General features: G+C 45.0%; 1 protein-coding gene across 1 annotated transcript in view; it reads right to left on the bottom strand.

The window, feature by feature from the left end:
- SHROOM3 (shroom family member 3) overlaps positions 1 to 17,726 on the bottom strand; it is a 230,430-nt gene that overhangs the window by 199,952 nt on the left and 12,752 nt on the right. Inside the window, exon 2 of the mRNA XM_087875242.1 lies at positions 2,068 to 2,222. Within this exon, the coding sequence (XP_087731368.1) occupies positions 2,068 to 2,222 (155 nt within the window). The remainder of the gene's footprint in view (positions 1 to 2,067; positions 2,223 to 17,726) is intronic.

The raw sequence follows: 17,726 nt of genomic DNA, 5'->3' as shown, positions 1-17,726 counted from the left end.
AGAAAAAGCTTACAATCCGATCCTCTCACTAGGCTGCAGGGATGTAATCAGTGGTGGGATTCAAATAATTTAACATCCGGTTCTCTGCCCTAATGCTTGGCTGGATGGGCGTGGCCAGGGGGTGTGACTCATCTCCTGCATCCCCCTGGGAGCAAAAACAGACTGCGGGGGTGTCCTGCCCCCCCATGCCCCGTTTTGGGCCTAGTAGGCCTCCCTTCACTTTCCTGGGAGCCAAAATTGGGCGTGTGGGGACTCCTGGAAGGGGCGGGGTAGGGAGGGGAGGAGCCAGCCAGCTAATTAGCTACCGGTTTGCCCGAACCAGACCGAGCCGGCTGAATCCCACCACTGGATGTAATATCTAGCGATAAACAGCGTTCGGAACGGTAGAGGGTCTGCTGCTTGAGCAGGGGGTTGGACTAGAAGACCTCCAAGGTCCCTTCCAACTCTGTTATTCTATCTTCTACTCTTTAGTCTCAAAATATCGAGGCTTCATATGCAGGTAAACCCTTGACTTACAACCATTTGTTTGGCAAGCATTCAAAGTTACAACAGCATTGGGAAAAAGTGACTTACAACCAGTTCTCATGTCAGGTTTTCAGGCTGTCTTCAAATAAATTGCATCGCAAACAAAGTCTTTTATAAAACAACATTAAGCACAGCACTTTTTACACTGACTCGTTGCAACCAGCACTGACGTGCTGCCCCAAAACCCCTCCTCTTCCTTCTCCCACTCCTCTGCATTCATTGGCCCTCTTCCCAATCATTCACCCCTAATCTACTGCTCCAATTCAAAGAATTTCCCCCCTCCCATCCATCTCCTAGGGGACATTATCTCCAGAGGAAATAAGTAGGTGAAAGGCAACCGTCCCGTTGCAGATGCCTGCGTTCTCCCTGTTATGTCAGCACTAGGATAAATGTATCTTGACGTGCTGACATCTCACACTTATGACGATTCAAGTATCCCCACAATCATGTGATCAAAATTTGGCCGCTTGGCAACTGGCACGTTTTTACGATGGTTGCAGGATCCCAGGGTCACCTGATCAACATTTGAGACCTTTCCAGCCGGCTTCTGAGAAGCAAAGAAGCTGAATTTGCTTGATCTGCTTAACAGCTGAAGTGATTTGCTTAACAACAGGGCTGAAACAGGCCATAAAACAAAAGATACAGACAGTCCTCAACTTACGACCACAATTGAAATTTCTGTGGCTAAGTGAGAAATCTGTTAAGTGAGTTTGCTCCATTTTACGACTTTTCTCGCCTCGTTGGTTAAGTGAATCACTGCAGTTCTTCAATTAGACACACCGTCGTTAAGTGAATCTGGCTTCCCCATTGACTTCGCTTGTCGGAAGGTCATAAAAGGGGAATCACATGACCCCGGGGACACTGCGACTGCCATAAATATGAGTCAGTTGCCAAGCATGTCTGAATTTTGATCATGTGATCAAGGGGATGCTGCAATAGTCGTAAGTTACTTTTTCAGTGCCGGTGTAACTTTGAACGGTCACTAAAGGAACTGTTGTAAGTTGAGGACTACCTGTATTATAAATAAAAATATAGTAAAGACAAAGAAAAGAAATATATAAAGGAATGGCTTCTCCCTTTATTGCAACAAGTATAAACAATTTTCCTTATTTAACTTATCACCTTCTCTTTAAATACAGTAAAGGATCTCTTTTATCCATATCTCATCTGTTATCTATAAATAAATCATCAGAACCTCACTGTTCAGTAAAAGTTCACTAGCAGTTACCATAAATAGATAACAATCAGAGATAGATAACGACATATCTATTTCAACCTTGGTCAAACAAGCCAACTTTATATTCCTTCCCTTTACTTCTAACAATCTTCATTTTCAATCCCTTTAAATTATTGTCCTAGAACTTGAGTTCTTCTCCTTTTTAATACAGCCCTTCTCACAACATTCGAAACAAGCATCTTTTGCAAATCCAACATAGGAAAATTGCCAGCCTCGCCTCTCGATAAGGGACGATACCAGAATCAAAATCCTGGGGTACAACTACCATACTCATTACACTTCCCGCATGGCTTGGTTACACCTACCTGCGGACAACTAGCTTTAGTGTTTTCCAAGATCCTTTCACTAAGGAGATAGCTTTCTGCCTGGAGCTGCTTAGAGAGACTTCATTGATGAGGATCACTTCATCTCCGGGTTGCAGCCGGGAATTCAATAAATCTGCTTTCCCTCCTTTTTCAATCTACAGATGGAGAGAGAAAAGACAAATTAGAGAGACGCTTTCCCCATGCCTCTTGCTACCTACATCTTCTCACCTCGAAGAAAACAAGGACCTAACTTACTACTGTATTTGTAAATGCATTCTCATGTTTCCATCGGAAATCTATAGGTTGCTCTAAATGCAGGCAGTCCTCAAATTATGACCACAATTTAGCCCAACATTTCTGTTGCTAAGAGAAACTGTTGTGAATTTTGTCCCATTTCGCGAACTGACCCGCTTGTGAAGTGAATCACTGCAGTTGTTAAATTAGGGACACGGTTACTAAGTGAGTCTGGCTTCCCCATTGACTTTGCTCATAGGAAGGTCGCAAAAGGGGATCACCTGACCCCGAGACACTCCAACCGTCATAAATATGAGCCAGTTATCAAGCGTCCGAATTTTGATAATGTGACCATGGGGAACGAAACAAACAAAATGTTAAAAAACGATGATGTTTATGTAGTTAACTTACCAAGCGCATCTAAATTATATGAAAACAACCAAAATATCTTTACAATTTCTGACAGGTTCTGGAGAACCGTTAGCGGAAATTTTGAGCAGTTCAGAGAACCGTTAGTGGAAATTTTGAGAAGTTCGGACAACCGGCAAATGCTACCTCTGGGCTGGCCCCAGAGTGTGGTGGGAATGGAGATTTTCCAATATCCTTCCCCCAGGAGTGGGGAGGGAATGGGGATTTTGCAGTATCCTTCCCCTGGAGTGGGGAGGGAATGGGGATTTTGCAGTATCCTTCCCCTGGAGTGGGGAGGGAATGGGGATTTTGCAATATCCTTCCCCCAGGAATGGGGATTTTGCAGTATCCGTCCCCTGGAGTGGGGTGGGAATGGAGATTTTGCAGTAACCTTCCCCTGCCATGCCCACCAAGCCACACCACGTCCACCAAGCCACACCACGTCCACCAAGCCACGCCCACAGTATAAAAAAATTTGGATTTCACCACTGCTATCACATCCTATATAATCGCTGATTTTTCGATGCATGCACGGAAGGCATGTGTGCGCCCACATTTTCGGTTCCAGGAGAATGGGTTGTTACAGTATGTGACGCCCACCTCTGGTCGTAAGTGTGAAAAATCATCATAAGTCCCTTCTTTCAGTGCTGTTGTAAGTTCAAATGGTCACGAAGTGAATGGTTATAAATTGAGGACTAGCTGTGCTGGTTTTTTGGGTTTTTTTTCCCAGCTGTGGTGAATGTGTCTCGCTTATAGGCACCAGAGTTCTTGTAAGTATCCAGAAAGGCAGTATTACAACTTCCTTAGGCTAATTCCTTTTTTAAAAAAATAAATGGCAAATTGTTCTTATTGTGAAGGAGCAATCAATTAAAAATAATTGGAGAAAAATAGTGGAAAATTGTATTGAAAGTGCTCTGGTCTTTTTTCTCCCTTGTAATGAATGGCTGTGGATGTAGCAGTAACAGTAACAGAGTTGGAAGGGACCTTTGGAGGTCATCTAGTCCAACCCCCTGCTCACACAGGAGACCTGTACTAGGGATTCGAACCGCCGAACTGCCGACCTTTCTGATTGACAAGCTCAGTGTCTTAGCCACTTGAGCCACCTAGTCAGGCTCAGAACATCAGGATGTTTTCTTCTAGTGTTTTGGATGTTAACATGTTCTGGCTACCAAAACTTGCTGTTTAGGTATGATGGAGAACCAATGCTAACGTAAGTTAGCAGTGGCTAGGTGGCTCACTGACGCTGAGCTTGTCGATCAGAAAGGTCGGCAGTTCGGCAGTTCGAATCCCTAGTAGAGGTCTCCTGCGTGAGCAGGGGGTTGGACTAAATGACCTCCAAGGTCCCTTCCAACTCTGTTACTGTTATTAAATTTCAGTTGTCAGATTTTGGCCTTTACAACTTAGAGTTGGACCTGAACCAGTGGTGAAATCCAATTTTTTTTTACTACCGGTTCTGTGGGCATGGCTTGGTGGGCATGGCAGGGGAAGGATACTGCAAAATCTCCATTCCCACCCCACTCCAGGGGAAGGATATTGCAAAATCTCCATTCCCACCCCACTCCTGGGGGAAGGGTACTGCAAAATCCCCACCCCTCCTCACTCCTGGGGAAAGAATATTGCCAAATCTCCATTCCCACCCCACTCTGGGTCCAGCCAGAGGTGGCATTTGCCGGTTCTCCGAACTGCTCAAAATTTCCGCTCCCGGTTCTCCAGAACCTGCTGGATTTCACCCCTGGCCTGAACTGCTTTGCATAATTCTAGTTATTTACATAACACCCCACCCCACCCCCTCATTTCAATGGTTCATTATTCAAATGAAGAAGTTGAAGAAATGAAATTCCTCCAGGGAAAAAAAAGAGGAACCGTGAGTTCAAGAAAGTCCATGTGTTTAAATAAAGGAGGTGGATAACTCAATGCATCATATCCCATTGACGCGGATGAATTAGCTATTATTAGCTATTATTATCTATAAGGAGGGCAGGGAATGAAAGCCGTATTATTTCAAAGAGAATTTCTAAAGAGTTTTACAGGGTTAATTAGACCAGCCCATGTTGGTCTATTCATTCTGTGTTTTTTTTTAAATAAATAAATAAATGCATGTGTTGTTGTAAAGGCACCTGGATGAAATATTTGCATTTCAGGTGTGGTAGGAATCCAGTAAACGAGAGCAGAAACCAGAATCCTGTATGAAACGCATTGTCATCGGCCAATAAAATGACGGGAAGACAAATATTATATGTGAGCGTCTGTTTCTAAAGATAGGGGAGCGGAGTAGTAGTAAAATCGACAAGTAAGGAGCTTTCATGGCAACCTGAGATGTTGAACGTATGCGCTAAAAATAAGCCCTCTCCGAAAATATTTAAACGCATGGCCAGCCGGTCCCCGCCATTTCCTCTGGTTAGGGTTAAGGAGACAGAGCTGGAAATCAGGTAAAATGGCAAGAGGAGCCCCGTCTTCCTTCACACGCCCCAAAATAATAAGACCTCCCCGAAAATATTTAAATGCAGAGCTGGAAATCAGGTAAGACGGCAAGAGGAACCCCGTCTTCCTCCACGCACCCCAAAATAATAAGACCTCCCCAAAAATAAGGCCAAGCACTTATTTCAGGGTTCAAAAAAATATAAGACGGGGTCTTATTTTTGGGGAAACACAGTTCAACAGTTCGCTTAGTGACCGTTCGAAGTTGCAACAGGACTGAAAAAGGTGACCCATGACCGATTTTCACACTCATAACCGCATCCCCATGGTCGGAGATGATTTACATTTGGCAGCTGGACAACTGGTTCACATTTATGACGGTCGCAGTGTCTCCTGGGGGGTCATGTGATCCGCTTCTGCGACCTTCTGATAAGCAAAGTCAATGGGGAAGCCAGATTCACTTAACAACCACGAGACTAACTTAACGACTGCTGTGATTCGCTTAACAACGGTGTCAAGAAAAGCCGTAAAATGGGGCAAGACTCGCTTAACACATTTATCACTTCACAACGTAAATTTTGGGCTCAATTGTGGTCGGAAGTTAAGGACTACCTCAGAGGTGGATGGCACATGAATTAACAACCGGTTCACCCAGCACCAAAAATTCAAGATGGCGTTTTCTTGAGATCAAAGCTCCACCTGGTTTTTTAGTTTGTGTCACACATGCGACACATGTAAAAATCTGTGTTCTGACCCAGCTCTCCAAATACGACAAACCCTCTGAAATTAACTCAAAGATTCCTTTATTAGAAGCGCCGGCAGCCCCGGCAAAAAGTTTTTCTCTCAATGCAGGCTAACAAGTCTGTCCGGCAGAGAGATGAATAGTTGTCTGTCACATCTATTCATCTCCGCCCCCTGCCTTTTATCCCCAGAGGTAGGGTGGGGCTTCGCTAGCAGCAGTGGCTCTTCCGTCTCAAGGACCGGCCCATGGATTTCCACTGCTCTCCTCTCCTCTGCCTTCTGCGGATCCACACATCAGGCACTGGACCCAGCTGTTCCTCCTCTTCCTCATCAGCCACCTCCAGACTGTTGACTGGAGGCTGTTGACTCGCCATCTGAGGGCTGACGGAAGGCCCAGACTCCGCCTCTCTCTCTCTCTCTCTGCCAGCTCCATTCCCTCTTCCTCCTCGGAGCTCCCAGGTTGCCTTGATGCTGATCCTGAGTCCCATGCCTCCTCCTCCTCCTCTGATTCGGCTGCTGGAGGGGCCGGCGGCCGATAGGCCACAACAATCCGGTAGGGCTTCCATCACACCATTGTGGCCACCCCCTTGTCTCTATTGGCCTTAACCCTACCTGTTTTTACAAGCATCCTATGGATATGTGAGTTGTGGGCTGTGCATAACAATTGAGAAGGATGAGGGTAAAGGTTTGTTCTCTGAGCTTATGGGTTGGTGTCCGAACATTTCGTTACCATGCTAGATAACATCTTCAGCGGAGTTTAGGGGATGTAAGTGTCGGTCAGGGGTGGGTTCTAAATTTTTTACTACCGGTTCTGTGGGTGTGGCTTATTTTGTGGGTGTGGCTTGGAGGTCATGTGACTAGGTGGGCGTGGCTAGCTGGTCAGAGTCATTTCTGGAAGGTCCTCGCACTTACGACCAGTCCTCGCACTTACGACCCGACTCATTTGTTTGCTTTTAATACTGATCAGCTGTAGGACGGCCCTTTGAAGCCCCGCGGCAAGAGTTTAAACAGTTTTTTTCCCTCTAGTCATCAGCTGGGACTCAGGAGGCAGCAATAGATTGGGGGTGGGACCAAATAAAAGGTAAGAATAACGTGGGGGGAGTGGGGGGGTGGGAGGGCAGGGGGGAGAACCGGTTTGGTGACATCATATCGTCACTGCTACCGGCTCGGCCGAACCGGACCAAACTGGGAGGAACCCACCACTGGTGTCAGTGTTCTTCTGTGTAGAAGGCACAGAATGGTGGGATTCAGCCGGTTCTGTCTGGATCGCACGAACCGGTAGCGGCAACTGCAGGAGACTCCGCCCACTCACCCGGACATAATGCGGGACTACTGCACATGTGCAGAGGTGGCGTATGCGAGCGAAGCTAGCCCATGCGCGCTCACATTTGCGAACCGGTAGGGAAAGTAAGTGAATCCAAGGGCTTCAGGTGTGAGTGTGACAAGTGAGGGTCTTGTGACAGGTCTTAACTTAAACAGAACACCGACACTGACATCCCCTAAACTCCCCTGAAGATGTTATCTAGCATGGTAACGAAACGTTCGGAAAACAACCCACAAGCTCAGAGAACAAACCTTTACTCTCATCCTACGCCCGAGCTACAGATGTTCGCAGTAGTTGCAATTGAGTAAGGTTTTAAATTACATGGGCCCATCTGCCATCCTCTTGACCTACCCAACCTCTGTTTTTGCCCCTTGTGAACTTCTATTTTTTCAGTGCCGAGCGCCCTGCCCAGTCCAAGGCATTGAAGTCTGAAAGGATGCCTGATATTTGAGCCCAATTATATTTCTGTTTCCTTGAACCCTTCGACAAAGAAAGCGAGAGATATGGACGTTATTTTCTGCTGTGTTTGAGGAGCAAACACCGAGGCCTGGCCTGGGTTTTCATCGCCTTTACAACGGCCTGTAAGTGACCCGGGAGTTACACTCTGCAAACAACCGAAGGCAGTGTAATCAGATCTTGTACGTGATCATGGATCTGGCTGTACTTTTGATCGGACTGACTGCCATTCAAATCACATTCGGCAATGTTTCCCTATCTCAGGAAGCACATTTGAGTCATAGCACAGATACAGGTAATCCTTGAGTTGCAACAGTTCAGTTAGTGACCGTTCGAAGTGCCAACAGCACTGAAAAAAGTGAGTTATGGCCAGTAGTGGGATTCAGCCGGTTCGGGCCGAATCAGGTGAACCGGTAGTCAAATTGCTGACTAGCCCCACTCCTCCCCGCCCCTTCCAGGAGTGGCCATGTGCCACATTTTTGCTCCCAGGCGGCTGAAGGGAGGCCTACTAGACCCAAAACGGGCCACCTGGGGGGGTGGTGGTGCATCCCCTCCCCCATGGCCTGTTTTTGCTCCCAGGGGGGTGCAGGGGGCTGAGTGCTGCCTGCCACACCCCCTGGCCATGCCTACCATGGCCACACTCACCAAGACAGTCATTAGGGCAGGGTTGTTAAATTATTTGAATCCCACCACTGCTTATGATCATTACTCGCACTTAGGACCGTTGCAGCATCTCCCTGGTCACGTGACCAAAATTCAGAGGCTTGGCAACTGACTCTATCCGTATTTATGACGGTTGCAGTGCCTTGGGGGGGGGTGTCACATGATCCGCTTCTGCGACCTTCTGATGAGCAAAGTCAACAGGGGAAAGCAGTTTCACTTAACAACTGCAGTGATTCACTTAACAACCACGGCAAGAAAAGCCGGAAAACCGGGCAAAATTCACTTAACAAACGTTTCACTTAGCAACAGAAATTTTGGGCTCCCTTGTGGTCGTAAATTGAGGGCTATCTGTATTTTTCATCTCAACGTACCCAGTTAGGCAGTAACATTAGGAAAGTATTGGCACATGTTGAAAATAACCTAGCTAGGACTTGGAACGAAGCCTCAGCTAGAGAATCCCAGGATTGTAAAATGGACTGGGAAAATCCGAAGAACATTTCAGAAGGTGACAAATCGAAAACGATTTCTGCTTTGTTCCTAGGAAACCAAGATGAAGGCATTCGGGAAGTCATCGGGAGATTTTTTTTTTCTTCTTCTTCATCCCTTCAACCAAGCAGTGGTGTTGGGCATTGGGCAACAGCCCCAAATGGTTAATTGTCTCATTTATCGTCACGGGATTCTTGCTGCCATGAGGAGCGACTCTGCCACTCTGTGCCAAACGGCCAACTTCAGTTTTTATGCACCACCGGGCTGCAAAACCTGATCTGAAAGAATCAGGAGTAAAGGGATCCTCCCCCCCCAATCCCCCCACTTCTGAGAGGTAAGCTTTACCTGCTTTGGGTGGGAGGCCTCTCTGAGGACTGTGCCTGGGAAAATCCCAAAGTCCAGAAAGTACAATTGCTCTTTGAGATGTCTGTTTGGGTTAAATGTAATGGTTTTCCTTGACTTATGACTATAGTGGAGAGAAGAATTTCCCTTGTTAAGTAAGATGCTTGTCAAGGTACAGGTAGTCCTCAACTTATGACCACAATGGAGCCCACAATTCCTTCTTCCCTCCCTCCCTCTTCTTTTTTTTCATACTTTTCTTTCTTTCTTTCTTTCTTTCTTTCTTTCTTTCTTTCTTTTTCTTTCTCTTTCTTTCTCTCTCTCTGTCTCTCACTCCTTTTTTTCTTTCTTTCTGTCTCTCCTTTCTTTTTCTTTCTTTCTTCCTTTTTTCTGTCTCTCTTTCTTTCTTTCTCTTTTTTCCTTCCTCCTTCTCTCTTCCTTCCTTCCTTTCTTTTTCTCTCTTTCTCCTTTCTTTCTCTTTCTTCCTCTCTGTCTCTCTCTCCTTTCTTTCTTTCTTTTCTCTTTTTTTCCTTCCTCCCTCTCTCTTCCTTCCTTCCTTCCTTTTTCTTCCTTTTTCTTTCTTTTTCTGTCTCTCTCTCTTTTTATTTTTTCCTTTTTTCTGTCTCTTCTTACTTTCTCTTTTTTTCTTCCTCCCTCTCTTCCTCCTTCTCTTCCTTTTTCTCATATAACCTTTCTTCCTTCCTTTTTTCTCAACCTTCCTTCCCATATCACCCACCTACCTACCTTCCTTCCTTTTTTCTCAACCTACCTTCCCATCCCACCTACCTAACTTCCTTCCTTCCTTCCTTCCTTCCTTCCTTCCTTCCTTCTTCTCATGCAACCTTCCTTCCTTCTTTTTTCTCAACTTTCCTTCCCATACCACTCACCTACCTACCTACCTTCCCTTTTTCTCAACCTTCCTTCCTTCCTTCTTAACCTTCCTTCCCATACCACTTACCTAACTTCCTTCCTTCCTTCCTTTTTCTCATATAACCTTTCTTCCTTCCTTCCTTTTTTCTCAACCTTCCTTCCCATGCCACTTACCTAACTTCCTTCCTTCCTTCCTTCCTTTTTCTCATACAACCTTTCTTCCTTCCTTCTTTTTTCTCAACCTTCCTTCCCATACCACCTACCTACCTACCTTCCTTCCTTTTTTCTCAACCTTCCTTCCTTCCTTCCTTTCTTCTCAACCTTCCTTCCCATACCACCTTCCTTCCTTCCCTTCTTCCTTTTTTCTCATACAACCTTCCTTCCTTTTTTCTATCCTTCCTTTCCTTCCCTCCTTTCCTTTCCTTTCCTTTCCTTTCCTTTCCTTTCCTTTCCTTTCCTTTCCTTTCCTTTCCTTTCCTTTCTTCCTTCCTTCCTTCCTTCCTTCCTTCCTTCCTTCTTTCTCAACCTTCCTTTCCATATCACCTACCTAACTTCCTTCCTTCCTTCTTTCCTTTTTCTCATACAACCTTCCTTCCTTCCTTCTTTTTTATCAACCTTCCTTCCCATACCACCTACCTACCTACCTACCTTCCTTTTTTCTCAACCTTCCTTCCTTCCTTCCTTTCTTCTCAACCTTCCTTCCCATACCACCTTCCTTCCTTCCCTTCTTCCTTTTTTCTCATACAACCTTCCTTCCTTTTTTCTATCCTTCCTTTCCTTTCCTTTCCTTTCCTTTCCTTTCCTTTCCTTTCCTTTCCTTTCCTTTCCTTTCCTTCCTTCCTTCCTTTCTTCCTTCCTTCCTTCCTTCCTTCCTTCTTTCTCCCCCCATCCCTCCCTCCCTCTTCCTTCCTTTCTTTTTCCCTTTATTTAAGTAAATGCATCAGAAACAGACAGAGGAGAGAAAAAAAATAAAAGCATAAAACGCATCCAATAAACCCAGAAAAGTGTCTCTGCCTAGTATTTTAGCCCAGCAGCCGGAGCCCCATCAGGAGGTCAAGAGTGCATGGGCCATTCAGTCCAGCTGTCAAACTAGATAGCAGAAAGTTTAGACAATGCAAACATAACAGTGAAACATCTCTGATTGTTCTCTGCTTCATTTACCAAACATCTTAACTTCCAGATGGTGAAACACAAAACTTCCAACAGCAGAAAGTCTGAAACGAGCAGACGCTAACGGAGGACGTGCCGACCTCCATTTGGTCCTGCAGGATTTGTTTTCATATTAGAGCACGAGAAAACTAGTTTTTATTATTGTCACACTATTGTATAGCTGTCTTGGGACTGGGGCAGAGAATTTTCCCATCTAATGAGAGATGCCAAATCCCATCGGCACGCAGAAATGTTTGCATGCAAAGAATAGGCTTTACTCGTTAACCTGCACTTCCTTACGAAATTATAAAAACAACATAGGGGGAAAAAAATGAAGTAATTGCTATTATTTCATTGTTAAGAGTAATTGCTCTAATCGCTTTTATAAAACATGTCCAGGAGGTTCCAGCATGTCCATGCAGCATGTCCAGACGTGGGCTGCTGTTCTCTAGCTAAGATTCTGTGCAGTTCGGAGAACCCCCAAATCCAGTGGTGAAATCTAAAATTTGTTACTACCGGTTCTGTGGGCGTGGCTTTTTTTTTTTTTTAATTTGATTTATATGCCGCCCTTCTCCGGAGACTCAGGGCGGCTTACAATGTGCTAAGCAATAGCCTTCATCCTTTTTTGTATATTTATACAAAGTCAGCTTATTGCCCCCACAAACTGGGTCCTCAATTTACCTACCTTAGAAAGGATGGAAGGCTGAGTCAACCTTGAGCCTGGCGAGATTCGAACCTGCAGTAATTGCAGGCAGCTGGTCTTAATAACAGGGTGTTTAAACCACTGTACTACCAAGGCTTGGGGGGTAATGTGACTGGGTGGGCGTGGCCAATTTTTTTTTTCTTTTAAAACCATTTTTTCTACAACATCTTCCGCGAAGAGGTTGTAAAAAGATGCTTTCAAAAGGCTCTGACGATCCCAGCTGAGTTGCCTGATCGGCAGAGGCTTTTTTTTCTTTTAAATGCCTCTGCCGATCAGGCAACTCAGCTTGGATCGTCAGAGGCTTTTAAAAGAAAAAAAACCTCTGCCGATCAGGCAACTCAGCTTGGATCGTCAGAGGCTTTTAAAAGAAAAAAAACCTCTGCCGATCAGGCAACTCAGCTTGGATCGTCACAGGCTTTTAAAAGAAAAAAAACCTCTGCCGATCAGGCAACTCAGCTTGGATCGTCAGAGGCTTTTAAAAGAAAAAAAACCTCTGCCGATCAGGCAACTCAGCTTGGATCGTCACAGGCTTTTAAAAGAAAAAAAACCTCTGCCGATCAGGCAACTCAGCTTGGATCGTCAGAGGCTTTTAAAAGAAAAAAAACCTCTGCCGATCAGGCAACTCAGCTTGGATCGTCAGAGGCTTTTAAAAGAAAAAAAACCTCTGCCGATCAGGCAACTCAGCTTGGATCGTCAGAGGCTTTTAAAAGAAAAAAAACCTCTGCCGATCAGGCAACTCAGCTTGGATCGTCAGAGGCTTTTAAAAGAAAAAAAACCTCTGCCGATCAGGCAACTCAGCTTGGATCGTCAGAGGCTTTTAAAAGAAAAAAAACCTCTGCCGATCAGGCAACTCAGCTTGGATCGTCAGAGGCTTTTAAAAGAAAAAAAACCTCTGCCGATCAGGCAACTCAGCTTGGATCGTCAGAGGCTTTTAAAAGAAATAAGGCCTCCGCTGATCAGGTAACTCAGCTGATCCCAGCTGAGCCGTGCGATCATCAGAAGCTTTTTTTTTAACTTTTAAAAGCATTTTTTCGTCCGAAGAGGTTGTAGAAAAAATGCTTTTAAAAATTAAAAGAAAAAGCCTCTGATGATTATGGGCTCAGCTGGGCATGGGGGGGCGGGGCAGGGATTTTTGCTACCAGTTCTCTGAACCGCCCGCCTCCATCGCTACCGGATCGGGCGATCCGGTCTGAACCAGGAGAATTTCACCCCTGCCCAAATCCCACTCCTGGCTGGCCCCACTCATTCCTTGACATCTGGAATAATGTCACATTTCCAATTTTTCAAATATAGGCAGACCTCCACTTATGACCACAACTGAGCCCAAAATTTATGCTGTTAAGCAAGACAGTGGTTAGCAGCTTTTGTTCCACCTTACATCCTTTCTTGCCACAGCTCTTAAGTGAATCACTGCAGTTGTTAAGTTAGTAAAACAGTTGTTAAGTGAATCTGGCTTCCCCATTTACTGCTTGTCAGGCCGTCACAAAAGGGGATCACGTGACCCCAGAACACTGCAACTGTCATAAATACATGCCAGTTGCCAAGCTTCTGAATTTTGATCACATGACTATGGGGATGCTGCAATGGTTGTAAGTGTGAAAAACGGTCATAAGAGACTTTTTTCAGTACCGTTGTAACTTCAAACGGTCACTAAACAAACTGTTGTAAATCAAGAACTACCTGTATGGTCCTTTTAGCCATACAACCAGAGATGGGTTTCATCAGGTTCTGACCAGTTCAGGAGAACCGGTAGCGGAAATTTTGAGTAGTTCGGAGAACCAGTAGTAAAAATTCTGACTGGCCCCACCCCTATTTCTATTTTCTGCCTCCCGAATCCCAGCTGATCAGGAGGAAATGGGGATTTTGCAATATCCTTCCCCTGGAGTGGGGTGGGAATGGAGATTTTACAGTATCCTTCCCCTGCCACGCCCACCATGCCACGCCCACCAAGCCATGCCACGCCCACCCACAGAACCGGTAGTAAAAAAAATTGAAACCCACCACTGCATACAACCATGATTTCTGATAATCAAATTCCAAAGCTCAGGTATATAATTCAACATTACATTAATATCATTAACCCCCTAAATATTTCCCCATTAGTTTTCTTTGTGCACAATTAATACACCATGATTTATTCCGATTTACAAAAACACATGCTATGTTATCATGTTGATCTGCTCTAACTCTTAAACTGGGCAGACTGTCTGCTTCCAAATTAGATTTCAGCTCACAGGTGAATAAAAAGCAAAATAAGTTTTCTTGATCTGAGCCAATGATTTTTGTTTTTTCCCAGGGAACAAAAATTAGTAAGGCTCCGCTACTAGGCACAGACCAATAAATACCAAAATTCTAATATAGCATTCTGGCAAAACTCAAGTAAGAATATATATTTCTTCCAAAATAGACTTACTTTGAAACAAATGCTTGTTTATCTATTCTCCCACCCCTCAGCTCAAGCAAATTTCTTGGAAATCCTTCTTTTAGCAGGATCTATATTTTGTAAACCCAACAAAGACAAAGAGGAGTTGGGAATTGCTTCTTGGCAAACCTGACCAAAAAGATCATAAAGAACCAATATCTGGCTCCTGAATTTCTGAAGAAAATTCACTCTGCTCATTCAGAACAATTTCTGCCATCTGCCAATTAATTGTCACGCTCAGTTTTCTACGAATTACTATTCCATACTTCTGCTTGCTGATCACAATGTAGGAAAGCATGGTTGGAAATTAAAATGCACCAAACTCAGGGGTGAAATCCACAATTTTTCACTACCGGTTCTGTGGGCCTGGCTTGGTGGGCGTGGCAGGGGAAGGATATTGCAAAATCTCCATTCCCACCCCACTCCTGCGGGAAGGATACTGCAAAATCCCCATCCTTCCTCACTCCTGGGGGAAGGATATTGCAAAATCTTCATTTTGCAGTATCCTTCCCCTGGAGTGGGGTGGGAATGGAGATTTTGCCTTCCCCCAGGAGTGGGGAGGGAATGGGGATTTTGCAGTATCCTTCCCCTGGAGTGGGGTGGGAATGGAGATTTTGCCCTCCCCCAGGAGTGGGGAGGGAATGGGGATTTTGCAGTATCCTTCCCCTGGAGTGGGGAGGGAATGGGGATTTTGCAATATTCTTCTCCTGGAGTGGGGAGGGAATGGAGATTTTGCAATATCCTTCCCCTGGAGTGGGGAGGGAATGGGGATTTTGCAGTATCCTTCCCCTGCCCCGCCCACCAAGCCACGCCCACAGAACCGGTAGTTAAAAAAAATTGAATTCCACCACTGCCTAAATCCCTTTTTTTCAGTGCCATTGTAACTTTGAATGGTCACTAAACAAACTGTTGTGAGCCTATAGTCCTCGACTTATGACTTCCTGCAACCTTTGCACATATGTTTTAGCCTCCAGTCCCCTCATCATCTTTGTTGCTGTTCTCTGACCTCTTCCTAGAATCGCATTTGGAAAAAGTTGTGAAGGAACACACCGGTGAATTCATACCTCACTCATTGCTCTGGGAGTTGAAGTCCACAGATCTTAAAGTTGCCAAGGTTGGGCATCCCTTGCTCTAAGCCTTGGTTCGCCTAAGTAAGTGGCATTGCATGATTCACCATTGTTGTCCACATATTAAACCATAAACCATAATCTACACACCTGTAAAAAAAATATCCTGTTTTTTTTCCCCAAAAAAGGTTTGAAAAAGCCCAGGAAGGGGAATCTTTGGGAAGTGTGATTTTCAAACCACAGAGGCAGGAGCATTTTAGGGGTAGGACAAAAGGAAAATCTTGCCCACTTTTATGCTTTAGCCCAGCACCAGACATTATTAAGCATCTGTGACGCAGAACTTGACTGCCCCCTTACGTTGAGTTTAAGAACTCTTGTAAGTACTTAATCCAACTAACTACTTGTGTAGCTTTTAGAAATAAGAGCCTGTAGTACAGTGGACTAAAGCACTGTATTTAACATCTGCTGCTTGCAATTACTGCAAGTTCAAATCTCGCCAGGCTCAAGGTTGACTCAGCCTTCCATCCTTTCTAAGGTAGGTGAAATGAGGACCCAGTTTGTGGGGGCAATAAGCTGACTTTGTATAAATATACAAAAGGATGAAGGCTATTGCTTAACGCATTGTAAGCTGCCCTGAGTCTCCGGAGAAGGGCGGCATATAAATTAAAGCAAAAAAAAAAAGCACTCTGCAATCTATATCACGGCATTTCTGTACAGGTAGTCCTTAACTTATAACCACGACTGAGCCCCAAATTTCTGTTGCTAAGTGAGAGAGTTGTTAAGTGAGTTTTGACCCATTTTACAACCTTCCTTGCAGGGTTGAAATGCTCCCGGTTCGGACCGGATCGCCCGATCCGGTAGCGATAGAGATGGGTGGTTTGGATAACTGGTAAGAAAAATCCCTGCCCCCCCCATGCCCATCTGAGCTGTGCGATCATCAGAGGCCTTTTTTTTTTAATATTTAAAAGCATTTTTTCTACAACCTCTTTGGCCGAAAAAATGCTTTTTTTCCGGAGAACCGGCAAATACCACCTCTGGCTGGCCCCAGAGTGGGGTGGGAATGGGGATTTTGCAATATCCTTCCCCCAGGAGGGGGGAGGGAATGGGGATTATGCAGTATCCTCCCCCTGGAGTGGGGTGGGAATGGAGATTTTGCAGTATCCTTCCTCTTCCAGGCCCACCGAGCCACACCCACCAAACTACACGACGCCCACCAAGCCACGCCCACAGAACCGGTAGTAAAAAATTTTGGATTTCACCACTGGTTTCCTCCCACCTTTCTTTCAGAAATGTGGCTGAACTACAATTCCCAGCAGAACCCTCTTGGAGAGTTATCAAGGGAGCCGGAAAATAGCATTCACTCTTTAGCTAATTACCATGATGCAGATCTTTTATTTTGGTCACTGCAGGATCTCTAATTGAGTCCCTCAGTTGCTAAATAGCTTTATGGGCTCTTTGCCCATTAAAAGAAAAAAAGCTATTTTTAGAACACAGCAGGAATGGTATTCCTGGAATCAAGAAAATGACAGCTGGTTCTCCCCGGCTGAATTGCTGTCTAGAGCCATCCTTTTCCTGCAAATTTAACCCAGAAATGACATTTTCTAGAGGAGGGGTGTCCAACGTTGGCAACTTAAAAACCTGTGGACTTCAATTCCCAGAATCCCCCAGCTAGCCATATAGGCTGAGGGATTCTGGGAGTTGAAGTCCACAAGTCTGAAATTTGGGAAGTGTCGACTTTCCTGCTGGAGATCATGGCAGTCAAGCTGGCTTCATGAACATCCCCACACGTCCCCTCAATTTCATTTTCATTTCATTTTCATTTTATTAGATTTCTATACCGCCCTACTCCCGAAGGACTCAGGGCGGTGCACAGCCAAACAATAAAAACACATACAATACAAAATTTAAAAAATAGAATAAAATCGAATTAAATAATTTTGGCCCCGACAAATTTAAAACCCCAAACTTTTAAAACCAATTTAAAATCGAATATATAAAATACTAAAAGATATTTAAAATTTTAAAAATCTTTTATAAAAGAGGGGGAAAATTAGGCCAGGCCGGCCTGGTGAAATACTCTGTGCCAGTGGTGGGTTTCAAATTTTTTTACTACTGGTTCTGTGGGTGTGGCTTGGTGGGCATGGCATGGCTTGGTGGGCGTGGCAGGGTAAGGATACGGTAAAATCTCCATTCCCTCCCCACTCCAGGGGAAGGATACTGTAAAATCTCCATTCCCTCCCCACTCCAGGGGAAAGATACCGCAAAATCCCCATTCCCTTCCCACTCCAGGGGAAGGATGCTGTAAAATCTCCATTCTGTCCCCAATCCAGGAGAAGGTTACTGCAAAATCCCCATTTCCTCCTGATCAGCTGGGACTTC

This window comes from Pantherophis guttatus, chromosome 8 (assembly GCF_059756535.1).
Source record: "Pantherophis guttatus breed Tessera chromosome 8, ASM5975653v1, whole genome shotgun sequence".
Lineage (NCBI taxonomy): Eukaryota > Metazoa > Chordata > Lepidosauria > Squamata > Colubridae > Pantherophis > Pantherophis guttatus.
This window is presented reverse-complemented; position numbering and strand designations above follow the sequence as displayed.